At 40.1% G+C, this 18,596-nt stretch overlaps 1 protein-coding gene across 1 annotated transcript in view; it reads right to left on the bottom strand.

Moving 5' to 3' along the window:
- Positions 1-18,339, bottom strand: part of glg1a (golgi glycoprotein 1a) — a 171,948-nt gene extending 153,609 nt beyond the window's left edge. The window contains exon 1 of the mRNA XM_063066699.1: positions 17,911-18,339. Coding sequence (XP_062922769.1) covers positions 17,911-18,330 — 420 coding nt within the window. The 5' untranslated portion in view covers positions 18,331-18,339. The remainder of the gene's footprint in view (positions 1-17,910) is intronic.
- Between the last annotated feature and the right edge of the window lie 257 nt (positions 18,340-18,596).

Here is an 18,596-nt window from a genome sequence, read left to right as displayed (position 1 = left end):
CCAAGGAAACAAACTCGGTCAAGATGGCACCTACATGCAAAGCTCCTTTGGTAGACATCTTTAATTCACATAGGGCTGTGAAATACTGTTTCAGAAAGCTGGGTTTCCATAATGGCCAGCTGCACTTTAAAAAAGTCAGTAATACACAAGAATTTAAGGAATATTTTAGAGTACCTGTTTGGTATCAGAATGCTTCCCAGTATTAAAATGCTTCAAAATTTCATACTGTAGTTCCCCACATATTCAACCACAAACTGTACCAGGAAGCTACATTACAAACTATAAATTAGTATAAATCTAACCAGCATGCAAAAGCAGCTCAGAAAAATAGGGGATATTAGAATCAATTCTCCTCTCAACTCAGTCAGGTTCAGACCCCTTTATATTTTATGGCTGATGTAGGTGTAGAAAAGCAATTATAATTTTCACACTTACATGGTTAGGCTAAATCAGCAGTCCCCAGCCACCGGGCTGCAGACCGGTACCGGGCCACAAGGAAACAATATGATTTGGCGATAAGAGTCAGCTGCACCTTTCCTCATTCCCTGTCACACTCACTGTTGAATTTGAACGCATGCGAGGTCATTACACACACGTCATCCATGTCAGCGCAGGAAGATGATCAACTTCTCGAGCCTGCAAATGACAGCCGGATGAAAAGTATTGTTTGACAGAACATCTCTGCCGGCATTCTGGATCAAAGTCAAGGCTAAATATCCTGAGAAAGCCATGAAAGCACGGAAAACGTTGCTTCCATTTCTAATATTTTTCTGCGAAGCGGAGTTTTCTGCAATGAATACAACGAAAACTAAATTGTGGAATAGACTGGACATAAGGAACCCCCTTCAAGTTTCGCTATCTCCCATCACCCCTCGATAGGACCGTCTTGTTGCAGGGAAACAAGCCCAGGGCTCCCACTGATTCAGCGATATTGGTGTGTTGCAATGATTTCATATGTTCATACAGGGAAAATATGTGCTGTGCTTAAAATCCAAATGTTACTTAAAATGTTATGATGCTATTGACTTACTTATATAACCATATAACAATTACAGCACGGAAACAGGCGATCTCGGCCCTTCTAGTCCGTGCCGAACGCTACTCTCACCTAGTCCCACCAACCTGCACTCAGCCCATAACCCTCCATTCCTTTCCTGTCCATATAGCTATCCAATTTTTCTTTAAATGATAATATCGAACCTGCTTCTGCCACTTCTACTGATTCAACACTTACTTCAAGCTCCCCTGTCCTCCCTGATAATTGACTTATCCCTATATTCATGCGAGGAAAATATGCGCTGTGTTTAATATTAAATTCATTAGATAAACACTTATAGAAACGAAATTGAGTGTATTAGCCACTTATCACCTATATTCCGGTCATGATTAACCGCACCCCCCCGCCCCGAACAGAATCGCCAAAAACAATTTCTGAAAAAAAAACAGCAGGTACACGCATGCGCACTGGTGCCTGCGCAAAGCTTCATGGTCATTGTAGTCTTTCTCGGGGTAAGCTCAATGTATTTGACTGCTGCTCTTGTCCGTTGGCAACCCCCCTCCCCCACCCCCGGTCAGCCGGTCCGTAAGAATATTGTCAATATTAAACTGGTCCGCAGTGCGATAAAGGTTGGGGATCCCTGGGCTAAATAACTATAACAAGAGTAGCAGAATGCACCACTGTAATGACCCCTTAATATTTAAGCATCCAGTTAAAAATAATTATGCCCCGAAAAAGCCCCCACAACTATTTTCACATTTTACTGTCTCATTTTCTAAATTTTAAATATATTGAAGTATGATTTTTAAGCTAATCTACAAACCATTGTGCATCATGTCAAATCAAAAGAAAAATTCTGAAACCTGTCAATAATGTAGGAAAAATTAAAACAAAATTGAGATTGAAAAAGTATTCATCTTCTTTGTAACTATTATGCTAAATTTCATCAGTTGCTATACTATTACTTTAACAACTCACCCAATTTGTCGATGTAAAAAAATTGGGGATCACCAATTAATTAATTAATTCATAAGAACAAATACTCCCTCTCTCTGTAAGGTCCAACAGTATGGTAGACTTTCAACAAACCAAACCAAATGCAGATAAAAGTGCAGTTAAGACAAGTCAGGGAAATGATAACAGAGAAGCATAAATCTGGGGAAAGGATACAAGACCCTCTCAAAGTCACTGAACATACCTTGGAGCTCAGTGCAGTCCATCGTAAAAAATATGAATCCGCAGCCACACTGCCGCTCTAAACTCAGTCGCCTGAGAAGAATAGCACTTGTAAGAGAGGCTACTGCGATGCCAGCAGCCACACAGAGTGAGCAGAAGCCAGTGGCTGCAACTGGAGATGAAGATCATGGCTCCATAAATCTAGGGCCTTACATAAAAAAGGTATTTTATGGAAAAGTAGCAAGGAAGAACCCCAGCTTAAAAAAGCATATCCCTGCCCATAAAGACTTTGCAAAGCATTGCTTAGAAAATACTGTAAAGATGTGGAAGAAGTTCTTGTGCTTGGATGACACTAAAGTGGAACATTTTGGCCTCAACACTAAGCAGTACGTGTGGTGTAAACCTAATACTGTGCATTAGCCAGGTAATACCATCCCTACTGTAAAGTCAGGAAGAGGTAGCTTCATGCTATGGGGATGCTTTTCAACAGTAGGGAATGGAAATCTGGTCAGGGTGGATGGGAAGATGAATGCTGCTAAACCAAGCTCCTGGATAAAACCTGCTAGCCTCTGCCAGGAAACTTAAACTGAGGGTAGAAATGCATCTTTCAGCAGGACAATGACCCAAAGCACACTGCCAGAGCGACCATGGAGTGGCTTCAAATGAAGAAAATTGATGTCCTTGAGTGGCCCAAAGTCCTGACCTTAACCCAATCAAACATCATGACTGCCATCTATCGGCACTCCGCAACTGAACTGGCCAAGCTTGAGCAATTTAACAAATGGAATGGGCAAATCCTGCTCCATTAAGTTTACAAAGCTAATAGTCTGATCCAAAAAGACTACTAGTTGTAATAGCTGAGAGAGGTGGTTCAACTAAGTACTGGAGAAGGGAGGGTCAATATTTTTGAACTGCTGGCGTTTTTTTGAATTTTAGTTTTTCATGCTTTACAATTTTCCATTTTGGAGCTCTACTGTGATTTGCAAATAGAAATTCTCAGTTAAATTAATCAAAATCTCAATGGGTTGGGGGCTGAATACTTCTTCGAGGCACTGTATACCAGGGTCTCTTCAGGACTACCTCTGGAGAGTTTTAGAATTTTCCACTGCTATCCAAATCTCCCAGATTTTATCCCAAGATAATTCAGTGTTGACCATAATATTAAAGGGAAAAACATCACTAAGGGATCTTCAGCACTGAGTTTATCACAGGATATCTGTTTGGAAACCCTGTCCTGTATCAAGATTCATCAGGGCTGAAGTCACAAAGTTGATAGTTATGCAAATCAGTAATGAACTTGGACAACTGTAAGCAATGATTAAGGTAACTGTTAAAAGTCCTGGTGTTTGGGGTATATCTTTGTTCCTTGGTCAGATCATTCAATGAGGCCAAACCTCTAAACCAGAAATGGACTGTCCTGCTGAAGGGCCTTGGCCCAAAACGTCAGCTGTACGCTTTTCTATAGATGTTGCCTGGGCTCCTGAGTTCCTCCAGAAATTTGTGTGCGTTGCTTGTATTTCCAGCATCTGTAGATTTTTGCTTATTTGTGTATGGACACTGGCATTTTCATGACCAAATGAAAGAACCATTGTCTTTAGAGTGCTTACAGATCTACAATGGTCGAGATGGCACACCCAACATTCATACAGTAAATGACAGCTATGAACTTTAGCATTGCTAGTATGCAAACAACAGACATGGTTTCTGATTCTTTCTCATAAGGTTCTAAAATAATATCTGTCAGAGGATCACCTAGCACTGCAAAACATTTCAAAGCAGTTGCTCAGTGATTCATACAAATGTTGTAAAGTGGTGGAAGCAAACATGCCTAAGCTAAACCTGTAACAAAGGATAGAGACACACCCAAAGCTTTCAGAAGTTAATACTGACTTTTTTTTATCACTAATTTTTATTGCAACACCAACAAATTAAATTCAATACAATCAGTTGCCAATTACATTTTGACTGTTTATCCCAACTGCCCCCCAACCTTTATCAGCATTCCCCCTCCACCAACTGAATAGTAGTGCATACACAGACAAAACATTCCTATTTTATACAATAGTAAGATTTTCTAATTTATCTGTGTTGCTCATCTTCTCCTGGATCTGTTGTAAGTTGGTGGTGGAGCCCTGAGTTACCTTCTTCCCACCCCCCCTCCCATTCAACCCTTTACTTTGTAACATCTGTGTCACTTAGCAATGTCAGACACTGAACAATAACCGCCCCCCCTCTAGCACCAACAAATTAGAAAGGCAAAACAGTTCTCATAGACAATCATATCAAAGAGACAAGAAAACAAAACCTGGACAAACCCGTTACCCTATATAATTAAAACCATTTCAGTCTGAAATATATCACATAATCAAGACCCCATCAGCTCTCTTGCGAGAAACTGTTGCTTTAATCGACTGTCGCTTAGCGATGGCGTCAGTGACATCTTATCTGGCGCCCAAGAACGAAAACAAGTCTACTGGAGACATAACCCGAAATGAACATGTACATTTAACGTTATTCGGAATCAGAACAAACTGCTGTTTTTCAGCTTCGTTCTTGATGAAGTATGATATTTGGGTATATTGAATATTCACCTTAGAAAGTAAAAGATAAAAAGTATAAATCTAGGTGGACTTATATCACCTTATCATGTTATCCTTGTACTAACAAGTTAACTAAGCCATTACCTTAAAACTCTGACCTGCAATACTCAGAGACAAATTGGCCCCTTAATTAACTAAATACAAAAGTGCATCGAATGACTTTCCAATAACAGAATAACCAGAAAACTTCACACCTAGGACGTTAACTTGCCCATGCCTGTTAGGTTATGCATACAGACTGGTCCAAGCTCTTAATCCAGTTCCATCTCCTTCCAAGGGGCGTGTGGACTTTGCCCAGGGTTTTCTTCCATATCTCCCAGCACCGATAATTTCAGGACTGCTTTCGCTTCCTCTGCCGAGTTAAACGACATCTTCATGCCCTTGATATTCACTTTCAAAACGCTGGGTATATGAGGAACAAGTCGATCCCCTTCTGTCAAAGTTTAGCGTGGATTTCCTTGTATCCCTGCTGTTCCTGCATTGTGCCGGGGCTGTGATCGGCGAAGAACTGCAGCTGGGTGCCATCAGGAAGAGTAGGTTTGGTTTTCCTCATGCCCTCCAGGATAGCCTGCCAGTCGGTGTACCATAGAAGCCTAAAAACCATGGTCCACGGTCTTGAGGTGTTGTTGGAAAAGATCCTATGTGCTCTGTCAATCTCCAATGGAGTGCTGTGGGAATTCTTGAGTGCTGGAATTCAATTAGGCAGCATCTTCTGGAGGTAATCTCTTGGATCGTCGCCCTCAGCGCCTGTCGGTAAGTTGACCAGCCGCACACTGTTTCTCCTGGATCTGTCCTCCAAGTCATTTAGCTTCTTCCATATCTTAATCACCGAGAGACAGGAGTCAGTAACTTTCTCATTCTTGCATAAGCAAACCTGAATGTTGTCTATTTTGTTGAAGACCGTGCTAAGTTTTTTAGCACGAATGTCCGCTTGCTCCTTTAAAGACCGGAGAACGTTGCCATTCTCTGCCATATGCTTCTGTATGGGATTGAGAGCCTTTTCCAGTGGCTGCTCTTATGTGGGCTACCGTTTCTTGCAGCGATTCCATCTCAGTTGCCATTGTTTGCTTAATTAGCATAGCTGTTTCCTCAGATGAATCACTAGCTTGATGTTGTCTGCTGGTATCTTGTTTTCTGGTTGAATTTCAATCTTTTTTTTGAGGTCATGGCTTTAGTTAGATCTTTCTCCGACTCAATCTTGTATTAAGACCATCTATGAGCCCCAAAGAACTTGAAGAAGGAGGGGTATATGTCAGCTCTCAGTGCTGTGCTGCCATCCCGCCTCGTATCTCACCGGAAGTCCTCTTAATACTAACTTTTATAGATGATCATTAATAATCCAATCTGAAAAAAATTAAACATCTCAAGATATGTACATTAGGCTCTTTACAGTCTTCAGAATTATAAATTAATTCAACAGCTTCAGCTAAATAATTTTTGCAACAGAACAGGCCAGTTGGGAAGGTATAATACCACCCAGTCTCCAACTCTATAAGCCTAGCCTGTCCTGCTCAGTTTTTCCTTCAGATCTGCATTTCTCCAGTTTATATTCTTTCTCCGCCTCCTTTGTTTTTGTTACACTTTATCTATCACTAAAATCACAGTAATAAGCCAATTTGATGGGTGGAAGAGCAGATGGCAAGATCTTTTTTCCCCACGTTGTATTCAAATGTCACAAAGCTCTGAACTGAAATGTAAGGACAGCCACGCATGCACAAAAACATCATATAACCTTCTTTATCAATCTTTTTATTGATTTAAAAGGAGCATAAATACAAAGAGGAGAATTATCTCAAATATATATATCAATAACAATACAAACAGAAAGTGAGATAGACATTATCAAAATCATACATAGTGTTAAGCTAGTATGCAGCATATAATAAAAAAGAAAACAGCTAATTCTTCTCTTATCAATTCATGGAAAGAAAAAACTTTAAACTTTTTAATGAACAAAAAACCCCACTACACAATACAAAAAAAAGGGACTGGGCAGTCCATTCTGAGGATACGACCAATAAAAGGAAAGACTTCCTGATCAAATCTAAAACTTCAAGAAAAAAAATTGGAAGAGTAATAAATCAAATCAAATGAAAATATTGAATAAAAGGTCATCAGTTTTGCTCAAATTTAAAGGATGGATCAAATGTCCGACTTCTTATTTTCTCTAAACTTAAACAGGACATAATTGAGGAAAGCCAATAAAAGACAGTAGGTGGATTAGAATCCTTCCACTTCAGTAAAATGGCTCTCCTAGCCAATAAAGTTGAGAAGGCTATCGCACGTTGAGCGGAAACAGGAATATTTCCTGGTTCCGGTGGGATAATCCCAAATATTGCCATAAGTAAATTAGGTTGTAGATCCAGGTTCAAGACTTTTGATAACGTTTTAAAAACATCTCTCCAAAAATTGTCTAGCTTTATGCAAGACCAAAACATATGAGTTAAAGTGGCCACCTCAATATTACATCTGTCACAAATAGGATTGATGTTGGAAAAAATACGTGCTAATTTATCCTTCGACATATGGGCCCGATGCACTACCTTGAACTGTATCAAGGACTGACAGGCACAAATAGATGAGTTATTAACCAAATGAAAAATATTACTCAACCAACACACATCAAAGTTGCTGGTGAACGCAGCAGGCAGCATCTCTAGGTACCTCTTCCTTGAATTTCCAGCATCTGCAGAATTCCTCGTGTTTGTGTTTGGAAAAATTTTACTCCATTGATTATCTGAAAATGAGTCTTGAAATTCCAATTTCCAAGCACATTTAATTTTATCGTTAATTCGTAAATTCAATAGCTGTTTATAAATTATAGCTATCACCCTTTTTTGAAGTGGTACAACACATCCTTTCTAAGATAGGGAGGGGAGGGGAGGGAGGGAACGTCGACTCAGTCCCCTTCCCTCCCTTTCTAAGATAAAGGGCCCAAAACTGCAAGGTAAGGCCTCACCAGTGATTTATAAAGTTTCAACATTACATCCTTGCTTTTATATTCTAGCCTTCTTGAAAAGAATGCTAATAATGCATTTGCCTTCCTTACCACAGACTCAATCTGCAAATTAACCTTTAGGGAATCCTGCAAAAGGACACCCAAGTCCCACTGTGCCTCCATTTTTTGTATTTTCTCTTCATTTAGAAAATAGTCAGTCCTTCCATTTCTTCTACCAAAGTGCATCACCATACACTTCCCAATAATGTATTCCATCTGCCACTTCTTTGCCTATTCTAAGTCCTTCTGCAGCCTCTTACTTCCTCAAATCTACCTGGTCCTCGACCTATCTTCGTATTGTCTGCAAACTTTGCAACAAAGCCACCAATCCTATCATCCAAATCATTAACATATGACGTTAAAAGAATCAGTCCCAACACAGTCCCTTGTAGATCACCACTAGTCACAGGCAGCCAACCAGAAAAGGCTCCCTTTATTCCCACTCTTTGCCTCCTGCCAATCAGCCACTGCTTTATCCACACTAGAATCTTCCCTGTAATACCATGGGCCCATAATCTGTTAAGCACCTTGTCAAAGGCCTTCTGAAAATCCAAATATAAAACATGAAACAAATTGTCCTTTGTTTATTCTGCTTGCTATTTCTTCAAAGAATTTCAACGTATTTCTCAGGTAAGATTTTCCCTTGAGGAAACCATGCTGACTAGGCCTATTTTATCATGTGCCTCCAAGTATCCCAAAACCACATCCATAGCAATCGACTCCAACATCTTCCGAACCACTGAGGTCAGACCGACTAGCCTATAGTTTCCTTTCTTCTGCCTCTCTCCCTCCTTGAAGAGTGGAGTGACACTTGCAATTTTCCAGTCTTCTGGAACCATTCCAGAATTTAGTAATTCTTGCAAGATCATTACCAATGCTTCCACAATCTCTTCAGCCACCTCTTTCAGAACCTTGTGGTGTACACCATCTGATCCAGGTGACTAATCTACCTTCAGACCTTTCAGTTTCGCAAGAACCTTCTCCCTAGTAATGGTAACTTCACACACTTCATGACCTCCGACACCAGGAACTTCCACCATACTTGCTAGTGTCTTCCACTTGCCCAGCATTACTACCTCTTCAGTGTCATTTTCCAGCAGTTAGAGATCCACTTTCACTTTTCTTTCACACTTTACCTCCCTGTAGCTTCTGTCTTATCACCTCCTCATTCTCCCATATGAGCCAAAGGTCATCGAGCTGCAGCTCCACTTCCTTAACAAGTTCTCTCAGGAGCTGCACCTGGTGCAGATGTGTTTATCTGGGAGACTGGAGGTTTTACAGACTTTCATATCCCACACACAGAACAAAACACCGTCCCAGAGCTATTCTCACTATCCTACTATGCCCTAACAGATGAGGAATGAACTAAGGATAGAGAGTGTGTGTAACTTAAAGATAATGTTCCTCACTCAAACCTGATCTTGCCTAAGCCTGATCAGCCAAAGCCACTCTAAACGTTGGCACACTCCAAAAGAGTGGCCACTCTGCTTGCACCTGAATCATTCTTATTGGCAGTTTCTAATGAATCCCACTTACTGATTGGCCGCTCAACACCAAACCATCCAATGAGTGAACCAGAGGAATACTGTGCAAAGTGGTATCAACCTTAGACTTCTACTGTCATCAAAACTTAATGTTTGATGAAAAATTAACTCATTAAAATGCAGGATCATTTTAAAAATAGCTAATTCTCTTAAGTGTTATATCGATAAGTTAGACAAAGCATTCCCTTAATTTTGTTAGGGTTAGCAACAATATTTGTAGATAAAGTATCAAAAGATGTGGAAGCCTACAAAGCTATCAATGCAGAAAATATAAGAGCTGACAGACAACCTGACAGAGAACAGACACAAACCCGAACACTCTGGAACTATTAAACTGCTACCCAAATGATAGTAAGCTGTGAAGTTTATGCAGACCTTTAGGTCCGGGGCATATGATTCCAGCAAACTGCTCCAAAGGTAATTGAGATCACAGATGATTTGTACTTCAAATAAATTTGAATGCTAAATTATGATATTCTCCATTTCACTTAGCATCAAAAAATCTATTAGCCCGAGAGCTGAATATACAACCAGTACTGCACAATAACAGCTCTGTGAAGAGGAAAATACCTAGATTTGAAAGTCTATGTAAAAGAAATTTCTCATTTCTGTCCTAAATGACAAGACCCTTACTGAAAACAAATCCCCTACTCTTGAATATTTTGTTAAAAGCAAAGAATCACTCAGCATCTGTCACTGATCACTTTCAGAATCTTTATATATTTATATATGTACACTGCACTTCCTTTCCATGGAAAGCAAATTATCCCTGAAGTGAAGACAAAATCCACAGACTCTGGTGATTTCTCATCAAAGACAATCACAAATGCAACAACTTCCTTATTCTTAAATTCTGACATCCTAAGCAACAAAATACCATAAATGGCTTCAGAATCAGAATCAGGTTTATTATCACCGGCATGTGATCTGAAATTTGTTAACTTAGCAGCAGTTCAATGCAATGCATAATATAGAAGAAAAATAATAAATCAATTACAGTATGCGCATATTGAATAGGCTTTTAAAATGTGCAAAAACACAGAAATACTGTATATTTTTTAAAAATGAGGTAGTGCCCAAGGGTTCAATGTCTATTTAGGAATCGGATGGCAGAGGGGAAGAAGCTGTTCCTGAATCGCTGAGTGCACACCTTTGGGCTTCTGTAACTCCTACCTGATGGTAACAGTGAGAAAAGGGCATGCCCTGGGTGCTGAAGGTCCTTAATAATAGTCGCTGTCTTTTTGAGACGCTGCTCCCTGAAGATGTCCTGTGTACTTTGTAGGCCAGTACCCAAGATGGGGCTTACTAGGTTACAACCCTCTGCAGATTCTTTCAGTCCTGTGCAGTAGCCTCCCCATACCAGACAGTGATACAGCCTGACGGAATGCTCTCCACTGTACATCTACAGAAGTTTTTGAGTGTATTTGTTGACATGTCAAATCTCTCCAAACTCCTAATGAAGTATAGCCATTGTCTTGCCTTCTTTATAACTACATCAATATGTTGGGACCAGGTTAGATCCTCAGAGATCTTGACACCCAGGAACTTGAAACTGCTCACTCTCTCCACTTCTGATCCCTCTATGAGAATTGGTATGTGTTCCTTTGTCTTCCCCTTCCTGAAGTCCACAATCAGCTCTTTCATCTTACTGACGTTGAGTGCCAGGTTGTTGCTGCAGCACCATTCCGCTAGTTGGCATATTTCACTCCTGTACATCCTCTCGTCACCACCTGAGATTCTACCAACAATGGTTGTATCGTCAGCAAATTTATAGATGGTATTTGAGCTATGCCTAGCCACACAATCATGCGTATATAGAGAGTAGAGCAGTGGACTAACCCCCCCCCCCCCCGTGGTGTGCCAGTGTTGATCGTCAGCGAGGAGAATATGTTACCACCAATTGACACAGACTGTGGTCTTCCAGTTAGGAAGTTGAGGATCCAACTGTGGAGGGAGGTACAGAGGCCCAGGTTCTGCAACTTCTCATTCAGGACTGTGGGAATGATGGTATTAAATGCTGAGCTATAGTCGATGAACAGCATCCTGACATAGGTATTTGTGTTGTCCAGGTGGTCTAAAGCCGTGTGGATAGCCATTGAGATTCCATCTGCAGTTGACCTATTGTGGTGATAGGCAAACTGCAATGGGTCCAGACCTTTGCTGAGGCAGTAGTTCAGTCTAGTCATGGCCAACCTCTCAAAGCATTTCATCACTGTCGATGTGAGTGCTACTGGCACATTATTCTTCTTAGGCACTTGTATAATTGTTGCCTTTTTGAAGCAAGTGGGAACTTCTGCCCATAGCAGTGAGAGTTTGAAAATGTCCTTGAATACTCCTGCTAGTTGGTTGGCACAGGTTTTCAGAGCCTTTATCAGGTACTCCCACCTTGTGAAGGTTCACTCTCTTTAAAGACAGCCTAACATCGGCGTCCGAGACAGAGATCACAGGGTCATCGGGTGCAGCAGGGATCTTCACAGTTGAAGTTGCGTTCTCCCTATCAAAGCGGGCATAGAAGGCGTTTAAGTTCATCTGGTAGTAAAGCAGGCACTTAACTGCTAGATATTCTAGGCCTGGTGAACAGAATTGGGACAGCACTGATATATTTGTGCACCAAGAAGCGTTGATCATGAGGCATACTCCTCCACCTCTGCTTTTGAGGGACTCTAGACAGGGACTCTCTGACAGTGTATAGTAAACCTGTTGATCTGAATCACTGCATCTGGTAGCAAGCTTTGATCTCTTGCTGCAACAACAGGTGAATATTTATGTACCAGCTTTCTCAAATCGCTATTCATACCAAAATTAACTAATGTTTCATCATTTAAAATATTGTTTTTATTATTCCTATTCTAAAATCAGTATTGTAACTTCTGTACACTAATCCATTTTGCTGGGCATTCAGTTTATGCTCATTCACAGAGTATCTTCTACACAGCTCATATTCTCAACCCAGCTTTGCAGCAGTAGTGAATCTGATTACAAAACACAATCTTAATATTTTATTAGAAATATCTTATAGTAGATTGTAGCATTCTTTTAATAATTGCCTAAAAATTACATGTTCACTCCAAATGCTAACTTTCCTTATCTTCACAACTTTGCCTGTGCACTTTCATCCTGTGTGTTCTTCAGAAACATATCACCGATTCCTCCTCATCTATCTTTTACTACATACTTCCTGTCAAACAAGATTTCCTTTTCAGCAAGTAACATTAGGCTAACCTTTTCCTATTTTCACTATTTTTTTCATACAACAGTTAACCTAATTCCTTTTTATCAATTAGAACATTTACAAACTCTCAGGAATCTATTAGATCACTCCTAAAGATTCCACTGACCCTCTCTGGAGCCATCTGTTTTTGTATCCTTGAACAATGAATAACCAGATGGCCTCACTCAATTGTTCCAAAACCTTCCCTCACCTAGCACTGATTTTCCTTACCCCAATTGTGTAGATAATTATTATTTTCAGCTATTTCTTTATTCCTCGTAACTTTTCCTTAATAAGACCTATATTTACTTCTCTGACACTTACATATTTGTAAAACATTTTTAAAATAATTTTACTTAGCTTATTCTCTTCCATCTTCTTCTTCTTGACTGATTGAGTGTAGTAATCTGCACTAATTTCTATTTCCCAACTCTTTGTGACAACATTAAAAGCATGTGTTAAACATATACTATCCTTTATTTCTTCATGTTATCAAGGATGCATCAATCCAACCAGTGAAACTTTAATTTCCAATAAAAATTTGGAATATTTCCTCATTTATTGATCTTTATCTACTCATCCAGTGTTAAAGAAATTAACTTTACTTAGGTACAATACACTCATCTCCAACTTGGGTTTGCTTCTCTCAAACTCAATGTAAAATTTCACCGTACCTTGATCATTTCCCCCTCAGTAAGTCCCTTACTATCAGATGAAGTAATTAAGTCTGGTTCTTTGAAATAGATTAGTTCACAAAATTTCCAGTTATCTTCTTGATTTTAAAGATAATACTGTTGTGAATGTACCCTAATTTACTGTCCAAACTATTTTCAAAGAAATTGGTATTCCTTATTAGATTAATTACATCAATCTGTATTATCCCCTCCAATTACATTTAGTCTGCACCCTGGAATATTTAATTTCTAATACATGCATGACAAAGCATTTAATGCTATCCTTCATTTTTCCTTGATATAACCTTGTTTAATGATGTAGCTTGACTATTAAACTCAGCGCTCCTTTCTCTCATTACACAAATGGCTATTTCAGTGTATGACCTTCACTCTTTAAATTCCTAATACTCTGAGAAATTAATTTTACAACATTATAAGAAAGAATATTTACTGGACAGAAGGAATGTATTATTGACCAAGATTTCTCAAATTCAGATCACTGGTATAATTTGGGGAATGGTTTGCTTCCCAATATCCAGGATGGATTCAGAAGCTGACAGTACTATACAAAGTTATTACTCAACCAGGAAATGTGATACCCCTGCCATAATTCTGTCAATTTCACTGGGCTCAAAGCAGTATAAATCTCAGGAGCATACACAGCCTCTTGATCGATCAAGGGCCAGTAATCCTTTCTGGAAGCATCTCATTTAGAGCCAAGGTAAATGATTTAGATGTGGTTCAAAACATTGATTGCTGCACAGGCACATTCTGATGCGGTTTAGCTTTCACTGACTAATGTGTTTTTTAAAAAAAGATGGAAATAAGGACAATATTAATCTGAACAGTGGAAGAATGTTGAATAGAAGAAAATTCATCAGTTTGCATTTATGAATCTACAAACGTTTGTAATTAATGCATAGGATAAAATAGTATTACAAAAGGTTTAATCCAAATTTCCATTCAAATGTTCGATGAGATGGTTAATTGATTAAGCAGCACCCAATTATTTTGTATGTTAACTGGCTACATGACAGATCAAAGCTCTGCCTTGCATTCCAAGTCTTCAACCTCCAACTCTGGCAGTTGGAATGCTGTAACGGAGGTTGGAGAAAAGGAAATCTCAAACCTGACAATGGCCTCAGTCCTGACGAAGGGTCGACTGTACCTCTTCCTAGAGATGCTGCCTGGCCTGCTGCGTTCACCAGCAACTTTGATGTGAATGGCCTTACCTATATACTTAACTCTACATCAAGTTCCAATAATAACCATGAAAACAACAGGAAAGAAAATGACAAAAGAAATCCATTAAGCAAATTAGATAGAAATCCCTTTCTTTTAGAAAGTGAAACTAACAGTGCAATGCACAACATGAAAAGAGATTTCAATCACAGGGTCTTTTTTAAACTTCTAATATTAAGCAACAAAATTCAGACAGACCAGATGGCACAAATAGAGGGATGCAAAAATAGCCACAGACATAAGAAAAGACTGAATGTGTGGACACAGATCAAAGCCAGGTAATCAATACATATGACCAGAGTAAAAAAAAGTGGGTTTTGTATTTATAATACAGCAAGAATTAACAGAGCAGCAGTTTAGGAGCTTGACACCCTTTTTAGGAAAGCTAGACAAATTATCTTCTTTTATTGGATATCTGCTGGAATTATTTTGACTCTTCTAGTTATAGAATACCTGATCCACTTTACATCTATTTTCATCTTGATCAAAAATATTTCACTAGCTCTATACAATGAAAACAGAAACCAAATGTGTATTTACATAAAAGCCAGGATGTACACACCACTAGATCAGAAATCAAAATTAATTTCAGAGGCTCCAGGATGCAAAATATACATTGACTTTCATGTGAAATTATCAAGCAGGAGACAGCAAGCACCATGAAGCAGTCTGTTGGTCAAAAGTGTAATGCTAGTCAGTGAGCTAGGAAGTGAATATTTCCAAGCCAATGCAAATGCTAATATATTTAGCTGACAGCCAAAGGAGCAAGGGACAAGAAACAACATTAGATAACAGGAACATTTTACTATGAATTTTTTAAAATTTAGATTGCAATGTCAGAAAGCTGATCTCCTGTTTTGCAAAATAGACCCTGTTCAGATCTTGTACTTACAATCACCCAAATAATCACAAGTGCCACATTTCATTTACAAAGAGTGATCTGCAAAGAACAAATGTGTTCACTTTACTTAACGAAAGCAAGCAATCGACATTATGTGGAACCCATTACATAAATGCATCTACAACCTGAATCAGCAGCTCTATTACACAGTCCTACTCTGTGTACAGTTAAAGGAAGAGAGTGCACAAATGTAGGTCAGAAACCACTGGAAAATTGTTCAAAGTTCTCCCCACTCTATTAGCGAGCCAGGTGACTGCACTGCAGGGCAAGCAATGCTATGCTAGAACAAATCAACAGTTTTTGCCAAATCACAAGTTTGTTTTACTCAAGAAGTTTTCAGGTGTGCCACTGACTCAATTGAACATGTATCACCTAGCTTACACATGCTGGGGAATGACATATTTGGAAAGCACCAACACAAAATACTCTGCAGATGCTGGGGTCAAAGCAACACTCACAAGACGAAGGGTTCCGGCCCAATACGTTGACCGATCGTTTCCACGGATGCTGAGCCCGACCTGCTGAGTTCCTCCAGTGTGTTGAGTGTTACTTTTTCCAACAATCTGCTAGTAACTGGTCTGCCCAATAGATTCTTGTGGATTCAATGGCACATTGATCATGAAAATCAAGAACCTTACTTAAGAATATTCAAACTGAGTAAAATTGGTTAAAAATCCTACCAGACGATCTCAGGAGTTCAACTTCAGTTTCAATATGAATCTTGGAAAACCAACTCGGGAACTGAACTTGGGATGTGTAACATGGGGATATAGGATTCAGGAATCGATGTATGTCAGGATGCTTTATAGCTATCAGAAAACTGCATGAGATGCTAGGCACTGCAGTCACAAGCAAGTTATATCTGAAATAGGATTGATGTGGAATGCTAGTTTCCAATCTTTTCTCTCTCTCTCTCTATATATATATATAACTTATGTGGATCTCAATCCCAGGGTAAACAAATCTACAAGGCTCAAATCTGCAAAATAAAAAGGAGTTCAACCACTAAAATGCCAGAACTTAGCAAGATAAAACGCCAAACCCCAGGCAAAATGTGGACAAGATCAACTCTGACTTTGTTGACAATTTATTATATTTCAGGTGCAACTCACAGAATAGCGAATTCATGCAGTTATACTATCAGTTTTATATTCAGAATTGGGATGGAATATGCATTGAAAAACCAAGCTACAACTTCTGAAATCTGTTGGTGTACAGCACATACAGGCAATTAGAAAACATAGCTAACTTTAGCCTCTAATGCAGATTTCGAGCGAGTCCTGCTTCCAACCACAAACCCTAGTTTTGACATTTCTAACAACTTCACTAGAATGGAAACGTTGCTGAGATCTGCAAGCACAATTCAGTCAAAATCATTTCAGTATTTTGCAAGTGATACCTGACATTGTGGTTGAAACTGGATGAACGGTGGCATTAATCTGGGTGCAGTATTATTGAAGTATCAATTAATATGAAATTCTACCCAATCACTACCCTTTCAAACTCTGAAAATGAAACTTATATTAAGTATTTACCATTTATTTCAAATAATGTAATACACATGTAATAAAATTAGACCAAAATGGAAGACGAAGGTCCCACATCTTCTGCAAGTTACCTCCAGATGAAATAATTGGTACTGGTCCCAAATGCGAACATATCTCTAGTTCTAACTATAACACCAAATGCTATTCTCAATCTCCTGAAAGGAGCTCTTGCTGGATAATAAATAACTTTCATTGAAATCATATATCCCTGCCCACCATGGAATCATAACTCAAAACCTCATGTTACTCGTACTTCATCTATTTATCATACTGAAACATTTTTTAGAAAATAATAAATGGGAAATGCTGTGGAGTGATGAGGAATTATATCTGGGAAATGGCAAACAATTAGTTCTGAAAAGCTAATCCTGCATTTCCCAAAGAATACAAAGTAGAAATAAATGCCCCTCAAAACAAATGGTGACATTTCTAGATAATGTTTGTGCCGTGGAACTCAAGAAATCCGTCAATCTCACATCTAAAGTATCCAGGTGGAACTAATTCAAAACAAGTTACTCTTTTCCGGTAACAAGTTTACTCCAGGCTTTTGCCCATTGCCATTGCAACAGACGGGTTAGGTGGAATGAATTTTTAATTTGACAAACTGCCCCACCCAGATTCCCAGTTACACGTGGCTACTCAAAACTACAACCTTGGGAAGGCAAGGATTGTGAAAAGATAAATACGGAAAGATCATCTCATTCAAAATAGTGACCAGCAAATGACAAAACTCCACAACATACAATTGCCACTCAAACTTTCTTACGTCAACACCTCAGTACGGAATTTCTCATCGCCTCCCCTCTCCCCTACGCACCGAATAAAGACCAACCTGAAACTTCATTCCCTACAAAGGAGCAGTGCCCGTTAGCCATCGGATATATCCGTCTGGCAGCCAGGCCGCTCCCCATTCTGCCCACATAGGAACATATACCGGTGAACGCCGCCAACCTCCAGGTGCGGTGTTCCTGAAAAGCAACAGCCCTCAATCGCCAAGAATAGCCCGTGGCCGCTGCTCACCTCTCGCAAGTCCTGTAAGCACTCGAGCACGGCGAAATTGTTCTGCCAGGTGTGTTTGGGACAGACACGGACCACATCTTCATGACACGCCGGGTCCTCCGAAATCCGCCAGATGTTCTTCCGCGGGGGCTGGAACACCTGCCGGCCTTGAGGTTGGAACGGAAGGCCCTGCGACTGCCCCAGGCCCTGCGGCGGCGGTTGCTGCTGCTGCTGCTGTTGTTGTTGAACCGGTACGCGAGGCAGGGAAACCCCCTCCACTTGTTTCAGCGACAATAGACGATTGGATTCCTCCGCAATGCAGAGACACGTGTGATGAAGAACAAGCGCCATCACCGCCACCCACACACAGTGCGGGGCCCGCAGCCATAGCCGGCCATCAGCCGCCGCCAACATCGAACTCCCACGTCCACACGCCGCCATCTTGTTGTGACCGCCGCAGCCTCTCCGTGCTTTATAACGTGCGGCGCAATGACGCAATTACGTTGGCATCGACGACCCAGCACGTCACACTTTTCGCTCAGCTCCCGCATCCCGCTCTCGGTGGTTGTTCTGCGGTGAATAGCCGGTACAGTCCGGTACAGTACTTCAGAGCTGGAGGGGCTGACGGGGCTAGGCGTAGTGACCCGGGCAAACAGATTCACATCGCAGCAACAAACTCCGCAAGCACTCATGGTCTAGTGCACGCC

Source organism: Mobula hypostoma, chromosome 14 (genome assembly GCF_963921235.1).
Source record: "Mobula hypostoma chromosome 14, sMobHyp1.1, whole genome shotgun sequence".
Classification (NCBI taxonomy): domain Eukaryota; kingdom Metazoa; phylum Chordata; class Chondrichthyes; order Myliobatiformes; family Myliobatidae; genus Mobula; species Mobula hypostoma.
Note: the sequence above shows the minus strand (reverse complement) of the source record. Positions and strands in the feature narration are given on the sequence as shown.